At 40.8% G+C, this 21,731-nt stretch overlaps 1 protein-coding gene across 1 annotated transcript in view; it reads left to right on the top strand.

Annotated features, from left to right (window-relative positions):
* Positions 1-21,731, top strand: part of PARM1 (prostate androgen-regulated mucin-like protein 1) — a gene marked incomplete at both ends in the record, with an annotated part of 109,529 nt that overhangs the window by 65,879 nt on the left and 21,919 nt on the right. Inside the window, one exon of the mRNA XM_084234235.1 lies at positions 6,566-7,270. Coding sequence (XP_084090361.1) covers positions 6,566-7,270 — 705 coding nt within the window. The remainder of the gene's footprint in view (positions 1-6,565; positions 7,271-21,731) is intronic.

Genomic DNA, 21,731 nt, shown 5'->3' with positions numbered 1-21,731 from the left:
CTGGCCCAGGTACTTGCTCATGAAACCCAGGAAAAGGAGGCAGTTTGAAGCCTTCATTGTCTACCCTCTGCCTATGCTGCAGACTCCTGACACCTAGCCAAACCAGGAGGCAAGAGTATATGAGCAGAATGCAGACTCTTGTTTAGAATGTTCCATAACTCCTCTCAGCACTAGGAGGACATTCATGCCTGTCCTAACCATCAGCTCTCCAAACCCTCTCCTAGCAAGACAAGAAACTGGAATCAAGCCAGAAGCAGCTACTTTATATATCAAGGATACATAAACTATATTACTGGTCTCCTCCATAAATGACAATATACATGGAAATGAATGCTTTTCTACTCAACTAAGAATCTGCTTTTCTTCTGAGCAGCAATCTCTCTGATATTCTTGCAACATTAAAAGTTTTAACCTGGTCAAACATCAAGAAAGACTATCATTGGTTAACTTACAAAGAGGAATTGCTGATTAGATTGGCCATCATATCCCTAGATCTTTCATTTGGATCAATCTAAGAGCTGTGCTTCCTGAGTTTGCCCATTTCAGGCCTGTCCCTGCTCAGGCAGTGCTCACCACATCTGGCAGTGCCACTCTGTTTTGAAACAGTTCTCAGTCACCCGTAATTTGGAAATTAATGGACTCAATTTCTTCATTTTATTGTCTCCACAATTTTCTCAAGAAAATCCTGGAACAAATTCTTTTATTCAGAGGAAAGTGGCTCTATTTCAGATGGGAAGGTGTTACAGAGCACTGCATTATTTTAACCTCTTGAGCTGCCCAGGACCACAAGGGGCTCGCCCTTGGTTGCTCTGCAATGATGGTAGCTACAATACCTCTACCAGCCTTGGAGAGGGAAGGGGGAGAGATACAATATGATGTGAGGTTCAGAAGGTGAGTCCTTACAAGGCTTACAATGTTCTTTCTGATATTTTCAGGCAACACTGACCAACTCCTCCTCTTATATATGTGAGTTGTACTATACCATCCCTCTGTGTTTGTTCTTTCATTTATCAAATGAGACTGTGCTTACTTATCACTTAGGTCCTCTCTAATTCTAAAATTTCCTTTGAAATCCTGAGAAAATCTGCATCCTTATCTTGTGAATTTTTTTTAAGATTTATTTATTTATTTATACAAGCACTGGGTACAGTCAGAAGCATGGGAGGGTGAGAGAATTTACCAGAGCCAGAGTGGGGAGCAGAACAGGCAGACTGACAAAGTACACTGCTGAGGGGAGCAGTGGGTGTGCAGGAGAAGTCTGTGCGCCATGTGGGATCCTCACCAGAGGGCCAGGGATCAAACCGGTGCTGAAGAGGCTGCAGGCAACTTCTCAGCCCAGCACTCAACCGCTCCGCTACCAGGGAGGCCCATCTGTGTGACTTTTTGATTCACCTTTCCTTTGGAAATACAAGTCCTACATGTAAGAAAGCAGAAATGTTATTTCTTCAGACTATTTCAGTGATTCTGAATGTTGAAGCCCTACTCCCCAGTGTGATGGACAGAGGCTCTGATGCATTGTTGGGGTGATGATAGCCAGCACTGTCAATGTCTTGCACTGTCATTTTGCTAGCAGTTCTTTACTAGACTGTAAAGTACCTTAATTCAGTGCTTAGTAGGTAGCCATGAGAAATGAATGTCTACCTCTTTGGAAGCAGGAAGAGCAAGAGTTAAAAAATTACATTAATCCAAATTGAGCCTGAAAAAGGATATGCCCATAAAGCCAATTCCTAGGGTGTGTCATTTCAGTACTATAATGATTTCCAAGGTACAACTTTTAGCTCCACTGAAAATTTCAATGCAAGTATCACCCCGAACACCATATATGTAAGTGGCATCTGTGTGTTCTCATTCTGTCAGAACTAAATCAAATGTCATTCATCTCTTCTTTGACTTTTGTAAATGTCATTTGAAAATGGCATTTGTACATTTTTACATTCCATGGTCCCCATGGAGAATGTATTCATCTCTCTCCCATTTATCACATCATAATATAGGAATTGGGTATCCTTTCTGTTGTACCAGATAGTAAACTCTCTAAGGGCCAGGTCAAGGGCATAGTAGCTACTGAATAAAAGCTTGCACGAATGAATTGATGAATGAATGAATGTTCCTCTGTGTATGACTCATTCCTCTTTCATCCCAGGCTTCCACAGACTCTGACTTGGCTACAGACTGAGACTCTCCCCACCTCCATATGCTCATCTATTATGTGATGCTATTACTATTAGTTAAACATTGTCATTTTGGGTCTGTGGCCTCAGAATCTTCAGTGAGTTACCAGCATGCAGAGCCAGTAAGTTCTAAAGGTCACACATGAAGATACTGTGTTTTGATATTTGTTCCAACTGTTGTTTTGTCCTGTGTCAAAGAGTTCTTGATCAGTAGTCATTCTGAAATTACTGACATTTCACAGTTGCCAAAAGTCCACTATATAAACATGGACCCTAATGTGGCCTAGTTTGGGATATTGGCCCCCCTGTTTGCTAGAAGAGCAACTGTCCTGTAGTCTTGACCAACTCTTTTTAATAAGAAAAAATAATTATTTTGACAGCAATAGAAATGTTAAATTCAGGTAAATTCTGTAGCACCATTTTTCATTGGCTTCTGAATATTGTTTGGTAGAATGAAGAATTAAGCAATTTTATCTTAAAAATGCCTCCCTCATGTAACTTTTCTCCCCTTCCTTTGTACTGGAATCTACCCCACATTTTAGACCTTATGAATCTTATTCATGTTCGACTGTCACTGATATGTTATCCCCAAGGAATCTCTGCAGAGTGTGTGAGATCAAATAGTTAAAGGTAAAGTAGTTGAAGACTTAGTAAGACATCAGAAAACACCAGGTAGGCAGAGGCAGCCATCCCCAAGGCAGCTAAGATGTGGCCATGCTAAGCAACACATTGTAGACAGCAGAGAGAGCTGGAGTGTTTTTGAATAGGGTTTTAAGTTCATTCATTTCTTTCTCCCTTTCTCCTTTCCTCTCACCTTCCTTTTTTCTTTTCCCTTCCTTCCTATCCTTCTTGCTTCCTTTTTTTGCTATAACTACCTATTGAGCACTTACATATTATAACCTATGTACTCTCCTAGTTTGGGGAAAACAGCAATGACTAAGACCAGGTCCCTGTAACATTGTGAAGCTTATTTTCTGGTAAAAGAAAAAGATAATAAATAAGTAAATGAATAATGTGTAATACCAAGAAGAAACCATTTTATTTAATCTATGAAAGACAAAATGAGCAAAGGGTCTAATAATTAGACCTCAAATAATTAAATACAGAATTACCATATGATCCACAATTTCCAGTTCTGCATATATGTCCCTTGATTTGAAAGAGTTCAGTATGCATTCAGATTTATAACGGCATCACTGAAGACAGACAGAAGGTGAAAGCAACCCATCAAGGCCCATCACTGGATGAAAAATGTGGTATATATATACAATAGAATATTATTCAGCCTTAAATGGGAAGGAAATTTTCACACATGTTATAAAATGAGTGAACCTCGAAAATATTATGCTAGGTAAAGTCAGTCAGTCCAAAAAGGACAAATAGTGTGTGATTCTAATTGTATGAGCAGTCAAATTCTAAAGACTGAAAGTAAAATAGTGGTTTCTAGGCACTAGGAAGAGAGGAAAATGAACAATTTGTTGGGTAAAGTTTCAGTTTGGAAAGATGAAAAATTCTGGAAATGGATAAGAGTGGTGGGTGAATACTAATGTGGATGTACTTAATGACATCAAATGAGCACTTCAAAATGGCTGAAATGGCAAATTTTTTTTACTGTTTTTTTAATTTAAATATTTTATTTTATATAATTCTTACATCTTTTTTCATCTTTGCACAATGTATACATTTTCATTTTGGTTATATTCCCCATACAATTGCACCCCCCCTTATTTTGACTCTAGTCCTTCCTTTCCCCACCCCTGCCTCCCACCTACCCCCACCCCATAGTGTGTCTCTGGTGTATAGTTAGTTGCTTGTTGATTTTGATTTTTACTTTGTATTGATTAGTCTTTTTCCTGGTCTCTTATTTAGGTTTTCTAAATTCCTGCTATGAGTGAGACCATCAGTATTTTTCTTTTCCTTTCTGACTTATTTCGCTGAGCATGATCCCTTCCAGCTCCATCCATGTTGCTGCAAACTGCATGTGTTTATCTTTTTTGATTGCTGAATAATATTCCATGGTGTATATGTACCACATCTTCTTGATCCAGTCATCTATTTTTGGGCATTTGGGTTGTTTCCATAGCTTGTAAATAGTGCTGCTATAAACATAGGGGCGCAGGTGCTCTTTGGAATTGATGTTTCTGTGTCCTTTGGGTAAATACCTAGGAGTGGAATTGCTGGATCATATGGAAGCTCTATGTTTAGTAGGTCCAGAAATCTCCACACAGCTCTCCATAGTGGTTGGACCAGTTTGCACTCCCACCAGCAGTGCAGAAGAGTTCCTTTTTCTCCACAACCTCGCCAACATTTGTTGTTGCTAGTTTTTTTAATATGTGCCATTCTCTCTGGTGTAAGATGGTATCTCATGGTAGTTTTGATTTGCATTTCCCTGATTACAAGTGATGTTGAACATTTTTTCATATGCCTGTTGGCCATTTGCATTTCCTCTTCAGAGAAGTTTCCTTTTAGCTCTTCTGCCCATTTTTTGACTGGATTATTTTCTTTGTTTTTGTTGAGTCTCATCAGCTCTTTGTAGTTTTTTGTGATCAGTCCTTTATCGTTAGTGTTGTGTGCAAAAATTTTCTGCCAGTCGGTGGGATCTCTCTTTGTTTTGGTTATTGTCTCTTTTGCTGTGCAGAAGCTCTTTAATTTGATGTAGTCCCAGCTGTTTATCTTTGTGAAATGGCAAATATTAATGTTATAAGTGTGTGTGCATACATATATATGTATATATACACACATATATTTATATATTTATATAAACAGATTTACTTAAATATTTTTTTTAAAATATGCTGGAATAAACATGAGGATGATTTTATTTAGGATGTTAACCAGAGATGAGAACACAGGACAACATCAGGGAGCAATTTGGGATTTTGTTCTAAGTACAGCAGAATACCTTTGGAAGGTTTTGATCTTCTAAAGAACATGATTAGTTTATCACTTTAAAAAAGCATACTGATTGCTACGCAAGAAGTTAACTGAAAGGGAGGAAGCCTGGAAGCAGAAAACTAGTTGAGACTAAGGCAGTTGCAAGGCAAGTGACTGATGTTGAGATAATGTGGGAGGTGGTGAAAGTGGTTAGCTTGGGATATATTTTCTTTTTGCTTTAAAGATTTATTTATTTATACATACAAGAACTGGGGTACAGGCCAGAAGTGTGGGGGGTGATTCACCAGAGACAGAGTGGGGAACAGAACAGGCAGATCAACCGAAAGGCATGGCTGAGGGGAGCAGCAGGCAAGTCGGGAGAGGTCTGCTGTGCCATGTGGGTAGCTCCCTGGCCAGAGACTGAACTCATGCTGCAGTGGCTGTGATGAGCTTCATAGGTTGCATCTTAACCCCTTCTGCCACCAGGGAGGCCTAGCTTGGGATATATTTTCAAAGTAGAGCCATCGTGATTCACCAATGGGTTTGTTGTGGGGTGTGAGGGAAAGAGGTACATCGAGATGATAGCTCAGTTTTATGGAGAAACTGAGTAAAAGTAGATAACATTAACTGAGATGGAAATAACTAGGAGAAAAGCCAGCTTGGGAAAGGCCAGAGGAATAGGGAAGGAATCCGAAGATGCTTTATATAAACTGTGAGACCATGAATTCTTACAGAATACTGACACATAGAAACCATTTGCTAAATGATGACTGGATAAATGGATGGATGAAATTAAATGGATAAATTGAAGGAAAGAGGAAGGGAGAAATGAAACTAATTCTAAAGTTTACAAAATGTGAAGGAGAACATTTTACAAACTGAAATGACCATAAAGACCCCAAGCTAGAATTGGGGAGAACTGAATTCAGTCTCAGAAATATTTCAAATCTCAGATTCCTCCTCTCAGCTTTTATTCTGATACTCGCCATCTTTCCCCCTCCGCAGGGAGTGTGCTCACAATCTTATACATCCTTCCCAGCAAGCCCAGAGTCCTTGCATCCCTGTGCAGAAATGCAGAGCACAACCCAGGGGCAGAACAGTTAATCAGTAAACTCCTCCAGTTTTGCATACACCAACCTGCCTTTCACCCGGGACATCTTGGCAGGCAGCAGGCTTAGTGAAGCAGACCCCTCCCTCTGCAGCACAAATTCCCTTAAAGTGGTTCCTCAGACAGCCTCACCTTTTAAGGCATGGTTTGAGCAAGCAGGAGACTAGAGCAGTTTATTCCATGTACTGGCTGGACATGTGTCGACTGACCCTCTCCTTGGTCTTCCTGGGCCTGCAGGCTGGTTCCAAATGACAGTCATAAAAGGGTTCCCAGCAATTAGTGGGAAGAAAATATTTTAAAAGTCACAGTAGGGATAGAATAATGCCAAATGAGACAGTCCTGTGACAATGCGGTAAGACAGGGCTGTGTCTCTGGTGTTCATGCACTAACCACTATACTGGCTCTTCCACAGGACTGAGGGTACAGAGTCTGCCTACAGCATCCCTCTTGCCTGTCTCTCTCTCAGCCAAGACTGTCCCGACGACAGCCATCTGGACCAGCTCTCTACAAAGCCTTCCTGCCTCCCCTACCAGTGGCACGCCCAGCAACTCGGTGCTTCCTGTCACAGCATCATCAGTGCAGACATCTCCCCTCCCCAAGAACGTTTCCACAGAACCCACAGAAGAGGAGGCCACCACTGCAGTCTCAAAACAGGCAGTCACAGACACGCACTCCTCGCCCACAACCAGTGGAATCCAGTTAACACACACGCCAGTGGAGCACAGCCCTAGCACGCCCGAGCCCAGCGTGCCAACTACCAGGCCACCATCCTCTGTGACGTCCCCCACACTCACCATCCCTCAGGCTCCAGCCTCTTCACCCTCACCCCTATCAACCACACCACCAGAGGCGTCCTCTGTCTCAATCAGCACCAACCACAGCTCTGCTGAGAACAGCACCCAGCCCACAGGAGCCCCGACTCCACCGAAGTCCACAGCAGAGGAGCACAGTTCTGACCACATAACCTACACACCTGCCTCAGCTGAGCCAGTGCCTGCAGAGACAACACACCCAGCCACCGTGTCAACTGTAGTGACCTGCAGGCTGAAAGAGGTCGAGATCACTACGGCCTCCCCTGGGGTGATCATGCAGGAAGTGGAGCATGCACTGAGTTCAGGTGAGGCTCATCTAGACACACTGGCTACCCTGGAATGTATGAATGCAGTTCCGTTAACCAGACACAAATGATGAAGTTTCCTTTGGAGTGCAATGCCTGAGCTAAATTAAAATTCATAAGAAATTTTTATGAATTATAATTTAGCTCACTTACTAATTTCCACATTTGTCAATTTTCCACAATGTCAACTGCAGCCAGTGGCCTTTGTGATTTGTTTTCCTGTTGTCACACACAGGGAATGGGTCCAGTTGAGACCATGCAAAAAAATGGACTAACAGTGTGACTTTTGATCACACTTCCTGTGTTTGATTCTGGCTCCTGACCTAGGGCAAGTTGCTTCATTTCGTGCCCTTATTTTTCCTCATCTATAAAATAGCATAAAACAGGTTCTGTCATGTATGGTTCTTGTGAGGATTAAATAAGATGATATGTAAAGTGCTTAAAACAGTTCCTATCAGGGAATAAGTTCTTTGGAAATATCAGTTTCTGTTATTACTTTACTCAGTGTGTTAATGAAGTGTTTACCTCACAGAAACCAGTCAAGAATGTAGGTTGGGGATATAGAGAAAGTGCTTCTTCTTTATAGCCTGATGTATTTTGTGGGGAAGACATAAATTTCACAGGACATGGTCTTTGTTTTCATTCTCTCAACAACCCTGTGAAGCTAGTCACATTTTTTTCCTTGATTCTGCAATTTTGAAAATTGTGGTAGAAATATAGGGTTTTTTCTGAGGTCACGTATATCTGACACTGACATGAAGACTATAGAACAATACGGTGTTGAACAGGAAATGGCTTTAATGGGGGCATCTGGCTCCTGATTGAGAAAGAGTGAGAGAGAACAGCCAGAGGAAAAAAAGAAAAAATGGAGCTGTGGGCCTTCCCCTGTGTCCTGCCAGGGATATGGGCTAAGGGAGGGATATTCAGTATAGAGTCAGATTTATGACCAATTGGGGTTAAAGGAATGCCATGACTGAGATGAAATTAACATATTTTAATAATTAATAATCAGCCACTCTGATTGAAATCTGTTAGACAATGAGATGGGGAGATAGAACTGAGATTTAACAAGACTTGCTTTCTCATGGAAGAGCTCACAGTTTACTTGGGAGGAAAGTCCCAAAGAATTGCAAATTCTTTTTCAAAGCCCCACTAAGTCATTGCAAATCTCAACAAGAGAGATACAAACAAACTGGGGTAAGGAATCACAACATTTATGACCAGAATATAGGGGAACACCATGGATCATAATAGCATAATAGCTGTCAAGTCAGGCCTAGGAGGAGTCTAGAAGGCAGTCCCAGAAGGAGAGTTCTGTAGGATGGACCACATTGTAAAGAACAGTGATTCTTGGTTGAGGAACACGACTGAACCAGGTTCATCTCCTGGTAGTAAAGGGAATTAATATGCTGCCCTTGTGCCCCCTCCCCGGCTGCACAGCCAAAAGTGAAAATACCAGTCACTCTATAGTTATATAGGTTACCCCCTGGAGGGCAATCACATAGCAAGGTGAAAAGTGAAGAATAGATCTGGAGAATGAGGAAATCTGGCACGCCTAGTTCCAAAGATGATTCCTCTGTGTAGCCTCCATCCCCGAGACCACACTATTCATACTCCAGCCAGCACTATCACTGCATTAGAGGCGTTTTCCATCTCTGTTTCTACTCTAGCTCCCAAGCCCTCACTTTCCACATATTTTCCATGCTCCCAGCATGCAGGTCACATCTCCAGCATTGATCACTTACCCGGAACAGAGTGGGAGATGATTTGACCCAGTGTCTTAAGGACTGTCCAGGTTCAGATAAGGGCTTCCATCTCCTCTTTCCCATCTCATCACTTAAAATCTCTTCCTTATGTTGATAACTCTGAGATGTAAAATTCTACCTTATTTTGTTTCTTTGAACAAGTACATCTATCAACCAGCTCATGCCTTTCCATGTAGGGGGCTCGGAGGTGTCTCTTCTTTTGATTCCTCACGCCAAAAACCTTGGACTAATCTTAGACTCCTTTCTCACCTTCTCAATAGCCAGCCTACAGTTTCTTCCCACCCTTGACTTTTTCATATGTATGACTTTAATACAGTAATCTTCAGTAATCTGCAATTTCCCTTGTTTCAGTAATCCACCATCAACCTTGGTCCAAAGATATTGCATACAAAATACTTTAGAGCAATAGAGACAATATCCACATGTTTATTACAGTACATTGTTACAATCATTTAATTCATTATCAGTTATTGTCATAAATATCTTGCCTTTTCTAATGTATAAATTAGCATTCATCATAGGCATGTATATTTAGGATAAAATATGTCATTATAGGGTTTTATTTCAGGCATCCCCAGGAGACTCAGATATATCTCCAATGGGTAAGAGGAGACAAATGTATTCTTGTAACTGATCTTACTACTCACTATACCCTCGCCAGAAAGATCCTCTTAAAACTGAGGACACTGTCACTCTTGGCTCTAACACTCTAGTTACTTTCCCTCTGAATGAGAGCAAAAGTCATAATCTGCGGCATGCCTACACTGCTTAGGGTAGTCTCAGCACCCACAAACACACGAAATCTTTCTGTTTTGGGAGCATAGGAGGACACTTTCCTCAGGGCCTTTGCACTTACCCTTTCTTCTGCCTGAAACATTTTCCCACCAGGTCTTTAGTGGCTCATTTCTTTTTATCAGTCAAGCCATCAACTGTTATCTCCTCATACACCTTACCTTTTACCTCCTTTACTCACTGCATTATCTGAAATATTAATCTCATCATTCTTGATCCCTTTACCCTGCTTTATTTTCCTTTTGATTCATCACTATCTGACATTTATTTGGTGAGTGAATTTCTGTTTTATGCAACTAAATTACTAGGTCCATAAAACTAAGTACCTTGTTCACAAAGAGGAAGAGGTAGGTTACATCCATACCTCCTAAAACAGAGCCTGTCACTTAGGAGAACTTCCCTGATATTTGTTGAATAAATGAATAAGTCAATCAACTAGTACCAGCAAAGTTGTTTTTTTTTTTTTAAAGATTTATTTGTTTATTTATACAAGCACTGGGTACAGTCAGAGCGCAGGTGGGCGTGAGAATTCACCAGAGCCAGAGCGGGGAACAGAACAGTCAGACTGACGAAATACACTGCTGAGGGGAGCAGCGGATGTGGCAGGAGAGGTCTGTCACACCATGTGGGACCCTCGCTGGTGGCCGGGGATCGAACCAGCGCTGCAGAGGCTGCGGGCAGCTTTGCATCCCAGCACTCAGCCACTGCGCCACCAGGGGAGGCCCAGGAAAGCTCTTTAATCTCTCTGAGTCTTGTTCTTCTCATCAGTAAGAATGAATAAGGGTAGCGTGGTATATGAGAGGGTTGTTAGAAGGTTTAATTGATATAATAAATTTACAACCTAGTGATATTGAACAATGACTCATTGATGCCTATGAACATTATTTCACTACTACTATCAGAATTATAATTATTACTATTTTGCCATCATTATTGCTAATATAATTACTATACTTATCATAATGAAGCATGCCTGTCATCTTCAAGAAACTTTTATGGAGCTTTTACTAGAAGTCAAGAATCTCACCAAGCACTGGGGATTTCACCATGAAAAGAACAGTGAAATCATTAATCTCATGGATTTTATAATGTAACATGTACAGAGCAGGCAAGAAACCTAGTTTGGCAGATCCCAGACTGTGTGAAAGGGGACATTGTGAAAGAAGCAGGGGGATTTAGGAAAGTATTAGAATACCTGAGTAGCAGGATGAGATGATTGAATGATTTACTTAATTGCCAGGCCATAGTTAGTCTCCAAAGGCTTTTGATTAGAACAAGAGAATGCTGAGAATTCTATTTTAAATGGTCAGCTGGTAGGAATATGTATGTCAAGTTGCAAGGAGTTCAATGAAAATGTTGACCACCAGATCCTAATTTCTGGTTTGCCATTGCTACTGATAGACGTCACTTAATGGCTTTATCTTTAAGGACTCTCAGCTGCAACTGCATACAAATGAGACAATCTTTTGGGTCCTTTGGGCTTATCATGTCAGACAATTGTTTATTACCATTATCCTATGAGAAGAAGACTCATATTCATGTGAGGTTTACTTGAAATATACATGTTCCAAGAGTTGAGCTAGCAACTGATATAGGTAGCCCCTCCTCTGACCTTGAAAACATTCTAGTAGGAAAACTACACAGTGTCTGTTCTACCTGTTATGAAATAGCCCCAGAGAAATTAATCAAGTTCTGACTTGGGTAGGGAGTTCAGGATTCAAATTCAGTTCTTCTGACTAAGCCTAAGTCAAGTGTTTTTCTTCATGACACTCATCCTACCTAAATCAGTAGAAATGAAACATTGGGAGAAGACCAGTGGCTTCCAGAACTACTGTGGAAATGAACTACATGAGACATTGTCCCTGCCTGAGTGATCCAGGGGACCAGAAGTTGGGGTTGCCTAGTGGACAAAAAGCAGGTAGTGGTAGTGGCCATTGAAATATGGCTGTGCAGAAGAGGCAAGTTTTGATTTTCAGTTTCTGTTTTGCTCTTAAAAGAACAGATAAGAGATCTGTTAAATGTGGGTTGTCTTGTGTCATTAAATCAGAGTTCTTCAAGGATGGAAACGATGGCTGCAATATGTTTTGAATGAAATTGAATGGTGCTATGTACCAATTTGGTACTTAGCAAATGCTTGAGAGATTAACTGACATTACACACCAAGTTGTTCATCATTGGTTCTTGTATGCACACACTTTAAAATGATAGTGATTCTGCCTGTTATAAAATGGATGATCTCTCTTATCCATAAAACTCAAGTGTTCACTAGTCTTAAGCCATCCTATACTTTTCATTACAAAGAGGACACTTAATTGTGAAAATTGGTGAAGTCCTTTGAACTTTAAATTGCTAGTCTGAGTCCCAGTATTTACTCAGTATGAACTATGCTAATATATACCTTTAAAGAAAGGGCCAAAAGCAAGCCAGACATCTAGATCTCTCTATAGCTGTACATGCAAGGGACTTTCCTCTCCATACAACCTCTCCTTATCCCAGAATAACTCTTAAGGTGAGTGTAGATTTGAAAGAAGAATTATCTCCAACAAGGTAGAAGCATAATTTTTAAAGCATATTTTGGAATGAAAAAAATGTATTGTTAATAGGTTAATAACTATTATATTTAAGTGACTTATTAAAATATGTTAAAGGGGGAAATAATAATTTTATTATAAAACATATAGGTGAGAAAACCATGTTAAAAATGTTAAACATTTACTGATTGAATTCTTATGGAATGCCCAGAATATATCGAGGCAATAATCCTAAAAAGTAATATTTCTTAGGCTGTTTTAAAATACTAGCATACAATATTTTTGTAGGCCAAGCCTCTTACAGTGAATGGTTCCTCCATCTTTCAGTTCATTTCCCCTTCTTTCCTGTGTCCTCTTCATCACTGTTGATTTTTACTTCTTAGCAGTTTCCCAATGCACCCACTTCTCTTCATTTTCACATCAAAGTTCTCATAATCCTACAGTGATTGCCTTCTATCTGGCAACTTCATGTCCTCCCCTGACCAATCTCCCATATTCCCATTCTCCAGAGAGTACCCAGAATGACAATTAAGTTTAAATATGATCAGGTCACACATAACCTTCCTATAACCATGTTGGTCTCCAGTTACAAACTATCACAACTCAAATGCATCTCTTCACAGTGTATGATCACACATTTACTTGTGTGGCTCTTTGTTCATTAATTATACTGCTCTTCCTGGTACACAAGGGTTGACCTGGTCTGTTTTGGCTCACAGATATACACCTAACTTTCAGTGTAGGTGCTCAATAAATGTTTGATGAATGAATAAGTGAATGACTTTTGATGACTAAATATCAAGTTTTAGACCATAAATTCACATGTTTTCTTATTCTCCTAAATCCTGATCTTTAATTGAGGATGAAGAAAAATTAAACACCTTCACCTGTTGTCTTAGTCTTCTTGGGCTGCCATGACAGAGTTTGTTAAGTTACTGCTATAACAGAGTAACTGAACAAACTCATTTCTCAAAATTCTGGAGACTGGGAGGTCCAAGATCAAGGCGCTGGCAGATTTGGTGTCTAGCAGGGACCCACTGTCTCCTCAGTGTATTCTACACAGCAAACGGTCCAAGGGAGCTCTCTAGGGTCTCATTTGTCAGCACACTAATCCCATTCATGATGGTACCACCCTCAGGACTTAATCACTCCCAAAGGCCCCACATCCTAATAGTTAAGAGGTTAGGATTTCAACATGAATTGGGGAAGAAACAGGGGGGCAGAAACATTTAGTCCATAATATCTGTGCATGCAAACACACTCTCCTAACATGCCACCATTATCACAGGCCATCTGTGGTTTCTGTCACCTCCCATTCCCACCACACCTCCTCCCCCACTGCCCTATTCTGAGTCCCACTTTGTGTTCCTGGGAATTTCAGGCCTGGCAAGGTTATGGATGGTTATAAACCCTCACTCATTTTTCCTTTCATGTCCATTTCTTTAAATTTAGGCTAACTCTTAAAGTTTGCTAATGCCAAGTAAACTCCCATAAGGAGTACCAACTGTCAGGTTATATTTTAGGTAAAAATTATCCTGAATATTTGTCTCTATTCATTTTGTTTCCCCCTTGTTTACATTTACTGTCCAAATCTTAATCTGGTTTCAAATATTTCCAAGATATCCTTTGAAAACTATATCAGGATAATAAAGCCAGCTAGTTGCCATTTACATGTCACCTAATCACAATTCAACTCCATCACATATTTCAATTGTCTTAATATTACCCCCATTACATTTGGAGAGGTTTTTTTTTTTAAACATTTATTTATTTATGCCCACAAAAGCTACATACATCCTAGAGGTTTTGGGAGGGGTGGTGAAGGGGAGGGTGTGTGTGAGAGGATTCACCAGAGACAGAGTGGAGAAGAGAACAGGCAAACCGACTAAAATACGCTACTGAGGGGGAGCAGCGGGTGAGTCAGGAGAGGTCTGCTGCATCATGTGGGTTGCTCCCTGGCCAGCCGGGGATCAAACTCATGCTGCAGAAGCTGCAGATTGCTTCATAGTGCTGTGTGTAACCCCTTGTGCCACCAGGGAGGCCACATTTGGAGAGTTTCTGTCTCCATGGAACACTTTCTGTTCTCTGTTTCAAACGCTTTCACTGGTCACATATGGCTAAAGTGACTGAAGTGATTTTGGAAAGGCTTCACTGAGAAAGTGGGAGTCAGCTCCTAAGCATAGTTTATATCTTTACTGAATGTTAACCTTGTTGGCTCCTTGGGAAAACTTAATAGAATGAGCCTGGTTCCATAACCAGGCTGAACCCTTCCTGTAAGCCTCTAACTCAAAAGACTACCTCGTTTAGTTACAAAATAATAGCAGCAAGTGAGAATGGATCAGCACCAACCAATCGTTCCATCAGAAAAGGATCTAAAAAACCAACCCAAGTACGAAGTCTGGAGTATTCTGTTAGGAGAACATATAATGGAGCATTTGATTGCCCATAATTAGTATGAATATGATGTTTTCCTCAGCCTGCCTTGTTCCTTCATGTTAAGAAAGAAAATACTGACCAGGAAGAGAGAGCATTCTACTCAACAGTGTCTCACTTTCATCATCACACTCAAAACCTTCAGGGTGGCCCACTGGTCAAAAATGAAGGTGAACTTGGGGTAAAATCATAAAATCTCAATAATTATATGGAAGTGAGCCATCAAAAACACCTGTCCATATTCCTGGTTGGAAAAATTATGGGGTCATCTCAAATCCAACTTCAGATCTCACGAATGCCATTTGCTAAATGGGAGACTCGGGTACATGTGTTCATTACTAAATGTCACATTTCCTCATTTATGAAATGAGGGCAATAATAGTGCTGTTCTTGCCTTATAAAGTTATTATTAGGATTAAATGAGACAATTATATTAAGTGTCTCTTACATAGTTAGCACTAAATAATATTATAGTTGGGTTCCTAATTCCCGGTGTGGTTGCCAACAAGAGTTTGACTCTTCTAAACTCTTCTGTCTGTTGGAAAAAAAAAAAAAAAAACGTAATGTTTGTAAAACACTTTAAGTCTCCCCAAAGGATTATTACTACAAAAATTAGGTAGTAAAGATCTATTAAAGCACCCACCCATAACACAATACAGGCAATGATAATCAAAAAAATATAAAACAGAAAAATAACTATACTTATATTTGCAAAAGTAATGTTTTTGTGAAACTTGGGAAATCTATAGGGAGGGTTTAAGAGTGCAAACAATTAGAGATCCTAGCTGGGGGGAAATAAATATTGGAGTTGGGGAAGAGGAAAGAAAAGCTGAGCTCTTGCACTTTGCCAGTGCCCCACTTGGCCCCATGGATGAACAATTAAGAGCTGGAAGTCACACTCTTCTCTTAACTGGCAAATCTTGTAAATTATTTTCTTTGCAAAGTTTTAACTCTAAAACCCTGGGGGCTTGGTTCCTCTCTGGCCTTAGTGATTAATTAGATGGAGGCAAGGCTATGTCAACTAATGGTTCTGTGGAGATCCCTGAGTCCTTAGACTGCAGTAATTATACTGATATCACTGCCCCTTGGCCAAAGAATTGGGGTAAGTGACCTGAATCTGTGACCTTCACCTCCTCACCCCTATTCTAGAATAAAAATGATAAGCTTACACACAGAATTAGGACTGCTTGGCAAACAGAATTAGGACTCTCTCCCAGGCTCTGAGAAGTTCCTCCCTTCCCTCTTGTTGATATTCTCTAAACCAAGAAAATCCCCGTGAGCAAGGCCTTACTTGCTAAGGCTGGTGAGCCCCAAGGGACTCTCAACCTTTTCCTGCAGACTGGATCTCAGAAAGGGCATAGGTCAACTTTTCTGGTTTATTTTTTTCTCTCATTATTGTTTTATGTATTGCCATTGTTCATTATTATCATCAAAATAATAAAAAGATAGCGAGCAGGAGGTTAAAACTTCCTTCAGTATTTGAGAAGATAAATGGCAGCTCTTGAGCAAAACAGTGGCATACAGAAAGCCCCTCTATGTGTTGTTCACAAAGTGATGGCATCAGAGTTGAGCTCCCCAACCTGACTCTCCATGTTGGAAGTCAAAGGCTACAAAAGGTTGCTGTCTCAACCTACATATGCCTTCTCCTTCCCATTGCCACACAACAGGTTGTCCCAAACTGGAAAAAACCCAGAGAATTCTTTTTTATAATTTCCATGCTAATTGCATAAGGACACTCAGATAGCAAAGAGATGTAGGGTTGATTCTCCTCTATCTGACCTGACTCCTGAATGGCAATATCACTACCATTCTGCCAAAGACCCAGGTCACCTGACATCACACATCGGACCCACTCACTCTATATATAGATCAACATTTTCAGAAGAGAAGGAACGTTCTCATCCAGGACCAACAATGGGGTGGGGGGAGATGGGGAATTCCCCACCTCTTTCTTTTTTCAATTATTCTCCAAAAATCTCTCCAACCTTGACCACCCTTTTCCTACCCCCTAGGAGATCAATTGTAGGGATGATTCAGGGCTGAGAATCCCACCATATCAAGGTGTGGTTCTCTTCATCCAGTGGAAGTTACAATTCAGCCCAGGCTGAACTATATTCATTACATAAAGCAATTTTAAAATAACTGTGATAGATTTACCATGCTGGGAACTGCAAATCTATCCTACAGAAGAAATAGGAGGAAGGCAGAAACTGACAGGGAACACGTTAAGGGCCAGACATCAAGAGTTAGGGCCACAGACCTAGAAGGGAAGTCTTTGCTCATGCCTGCACTGCTACTCCTGTAGGTGGGTAAGTCAGGACAGGAGTCTTCCCTCAGTTGTGGCCTCCACCATCCAACAGTATTCATGAAGCTACCACATTGCCTAGAGCAGTGGCACATGTGATGCTGGTGCTGTAGGCCCTAGCACTGCCCACCATTCCCCCTGTCCTCTTCAGGGGCTCTGAGGGCAGCTGACTTAACCCCACTCCAGCATCTCATGCCCCAGCCCCTTTGTGAATCTGGGATTCCTTGGAGCAGAGTTCTCAGAAGTATGGTTTCCATCCTTACCTGGGTAGTGTCAGATGATGAACCTTTGTTATTAAAATAAAAATTGTTTTTGCTTAATGTGAACTTGAAAGAAGAATAAAATAGAACACCAAACTGATGATTCCCTAGCTATTATTGCTTAAGGTGATATGTATTAGCTTAAGAAAAATAATGACTTGCTATCAAGACAGATATTAAGAAAATAAGTGATGTGGACATGACAAAACACAGGCGAGCAGTCTGGAGATGTCTGAATTTTGAAACAATACTCCAAAGGAAAAATTGGGGTCTTGTCCTTCTTTACTGTCTCAATGATCAATGCTTTGAGGCTTTCACTTGGGATGAGACCAAGAGGTAGAGAATTAAAAAGAATGGAAACTAAAAATCAACAAGTATTTAGTTCCAACTTTTCTACTGATAGAGTCTCTAGTTTTTGATAACCTTCCATTTTATCATCTGCTTTAGAGAATTTTCTTTCAACAATAAAGTTACATTATTCCATTGGTCATGATCTGGCTGAAATCAAAATTTGAACTTGACATCAACAGTCATTTCTAATACCCAGATTCATTCAAATCTCCTCTAGATCCAAGAGTTTTTTTATTTAAATATTTTATTTTATACAATTCTTACATCTTTTTTCATCTTTACACAATGTATGCATTTTCATTTTGGTTATATTCCCCATACAATTGCACTCCCCCTTATTTTGACTCTAGTCCTTCCTTTCCCTGCCCCTCCCCCCCCCATAGTGTGTCTCTGGTTTATAGTTGCTTGTTGCTTTTGATTTTTACTTTGTATTGATTATAGTCCTTTTCCTGGTCTCTTATTTAGGTTTTCTAAATTCCTGCTATGAGTGAGACCATCAGTATTTTTCTTTTTCTTTCTGACTTATTTCGCTGAGCATGATCCCTTCTAGCTCCATCCATGTTGCTGCAAACTGCATGTGTTTATCTTTTTTGATTGCTGAGTAATATTCCATTGTGTATATGTACCACATCTTCTTGTAGATCCAAGAGTTTTGATGGGTAAGAAGTACTTGATTGAGACCTTTGCATTGTACTTCATGATGGGTAGTTATTTTTTTTTTTTGATGGGTAAGCATTTTAAATACACTGTTGAATCTGTGAAGGCACTCTGAAAAGAGGCAAGTGTTTCATCAAAGTTTAACACATTGCAAACAACAGACATCAAATATGTAAATGATTGAATGAATTCTCATTTTATAGGTAGCGATAAGAACACCAAAGAGGCCATGAAGGTGAGAAATGTAAAGTGACTTGCCCAAGACTATTCAACTAGTGCATTTATACAGCAAGGATAATCTTCTGGTCATGGAAAATAGAAATGCACTGGTTTGGGAATCCATTCTCAAAAGTTAAATCCTGTTTCTGTCAGTTGAGCAGGTTTTTGCTCACTGCTTCAAACTGGTATTTCCTACACTTCAAAATGGAGATGCCTACCCAGCCCTGTTCACTCAGCACAAGGCACAGTGTAGCTCTGGAAGTGATGGCACCTGGTATCAGGACTGTTACTCTTCATGTTTTCATTCCTGTTCTTGGCTCAATACTACAGATGGCCCCCAAGAACTTTTGTTAAGCCAAGACTGGAATTCAGAGGCATCTTTAAGAGATTCTGTTAATAGCATTCACATAGAAGGGTCACCCATGTTTCAGGGGGAATTTGCATTCCCTTTTTGGTGTGGGGAGCTCCTTTTTGTCTGGGGACTGCCTCTAGGCCAACTGAGTGAAAGCAAAGCTCCCTGACAATCACCCGGAGCTTCTGTGTAGTAATCATCTTGTCCCAATACAAAGCAGGGAGCGAATGAGGGTCAAAATTAGCTGTCCTCAGAAACCCAGTATAGTTCACATTGTTGGTATCTAAAGAAAGCTGGGATCTGATGACCTAACCAGGTCATTATAATAAATTCCAGGTAGGAAAGAGTCTTCATTTGTGCTTGGAAAGATGGTAATTGTCAGTGAAGTGAAACTCTAACACCATGGTAACCAGGAACAGTGCTGTCTTGTGTGTATTCATTGCAAACCTGTGCTCCCTGTGTCCATAAAGTTAAGCTGTTGTGCTGATGTGAGAGAGAAATGGAGGAAGAGGAAAGAGGCGCTTGACTTGGGCAAGTGATAATCTTTTATTATCTCCACAGAGATTGCTGTTTCCAGTATACATGCTGGACTGTGTGCTATCTAAGAAGGTGAAATGATTTTTGATTAAAGTAGAACCAATACTCAAGTCAGGTCTTTTGATTCCAAGCAGTGGAAAAGTACAGATCTTGGGCAGCCTGCCCCAAAGTTTGAATCCCAAGAGTGCCCACTGATCAGTTCCTCCCACAAGCTGGCTTTTACATAAAAGGATGGACATGAAATAAGAGATTCTACTTGTGGTAATATTTGACTAATTAAAGTCTACCTCTGCCACTCTGGGTGAAGGGATGATTAAGCAGTAATTTAATGATATAGAGAGTTTGGGGAGAGGTGGTCAGGAGGACTAATTTACTGAGACATACTTAGATTGTGTTAATTAAAAACACTTCTCTAGCATATTTGCATGCAAGCTGTGTGCCTTATAGGAATTTATTTTTGCATCATAACTACTAATAAAGTTCAATTAAAAATATAGCTAGACATTTAGAAGAAATCAGTTCTTTTATGAACTGATAGTCTCTTGTTTTTGGTAACAAGATATATACTTGGTATCCCTGGCTTTAAGTTTCAGTTTAGCAAAAAGGCAGAATGTGCTCATGTAAAACCATTATAATAAAAATGCACTTCATATGTATGTGTCTCTCTCTATACATGTATACATATATACATATGCAATGTATGTATATTCACACATTTGCGTAACTACTCACAGCTAATGTCACTATTAGTTATAGACTAGAATAAGTTTACTGAATTGAACCATATAAAGTAAAAGGGTAAAACATCAAAAAAAGAGGATTCAGGATGAGCTGGCCTCATTGGGGATGATTTCCAACAAAGGCTGGACTTGAGAAGATTCTTTCAAATTATCCCTCTGTCTAAAACTTTTCCAGGGTTCCCACTCCCCACACTGTATCTGACTTTCAGAATCCTCTGTGATTTGGCCCTGGGCACTCAACCATTTTCATTGTTCCTCTTAATTTCCATTTCACCCTTTTATGTAGACTGTGGTCTTGGTTTTGTCAATTGTGTGACCTTGGATAAGGAAGTATTTCAGCCAATCCCTAAGCATCGCAGGCTTCTAATCCAAAGTGAAGGGACCAGGCGCTGCTGAGATCTAAACAGTTCTCTTCATTTGTACTAACTTACAAACACTTCATCTCACTCCAGCCTACGGCCCTAAGAAATGAAGAGGAGATTATCCTGTTTCTTAGATAACCACCCCAGTTGACATGCTTCAGTCTCCAAACTCAATCCTAATCTTTCAAGCCTACAAATGTTGTGTGTCCATTCTCCATCTAGCCAGTTCCCACCTCCAGCTTCACTACTGTCTGTTCAAGTCCTTCCCATCTTTCAGAGAAGAGCTTCATTCCCCCTTTTCCCAAGACTGCTCCAACTTTTACAGACATCCCCTCCCTCTCTAGTTTGAGGCAAACATAGAGAGTTTGGTGCCACCCACCTCCCACCTTACCTACCTGTCTACCCATCCCTCTAATGCTACCGCCCCCTACAGGGTTCCCAGACCCTCATGCTTGTCCCTGCTATTGGGTAGTGAACCTTCAGAGCCCTGGCCTGTTGCTGCTCTTCTCCCTGCACTGCCCTAGACCAAGGGCCAGTTTCTCCTAGACCAGGAGAAACTTGTGGGATTCATTTGAGGCCAGAGGGAGATAACTTGCTTTCTCTGGTGTGGGAAAGAGTGGGAGGGGGGGAAATGAGTGTAATCTAGGCAGAATCCAAGGTCAGAAGTCAAAGAGATCTTCAGCTGGTAAATTAGGATTCACTTAGGTGATCGCACTCCAACACTGAGAAGCTCATAGAGCATCCCAGACCCAGAGAGTGAGTCACTGCCATTGTTACTATTAGTATGATTGTTCGTTGGAGGAAGGAGATGTGATGTGAGTCCTCAGGGAGGTCTAACCTGCAAGCCCCCTTGCACAGCAGCGGCCCTCGCCCCTTCTCTAGGGCATGCGAGACACATGCTTTTATTTTTTTAAGATTTATTTATTTATGCATACAAGAGCTAGGGTACAGGCCAGAGGTGCGGGGGTGGGGGGGGGTGAGAGGATTCACCAGAGACAGAGTGGGGAACAGAACAGGCAGACTGACTGAAATACACTGCTGAGGGGAGCAGCAGGCAAGCCTAGAAAAGTCTGCTACACCATGTGGGTAGCTCCCTGGCCTGCCAGGGATTAAACTTTTGCTGCAGAGGCTGTGGACAGCTTCGCAGTGCACAGAC

This window comes from Talpa europaea (genome assembly GCF_964194135.1).
Source record: "Talpa europaea genome assembly, chromosome: 5".
Lineage (NCBI taxonomy): Eukaryota > Metazoa > Chordata > Mammalia > Eulipotyphla > Talpidae > Talpa > Talpa europaea.
Note: the sequence above shows the minus strand (reverse complement) of the source record. Positions and strands in the feature narration are given on the sequence as shown.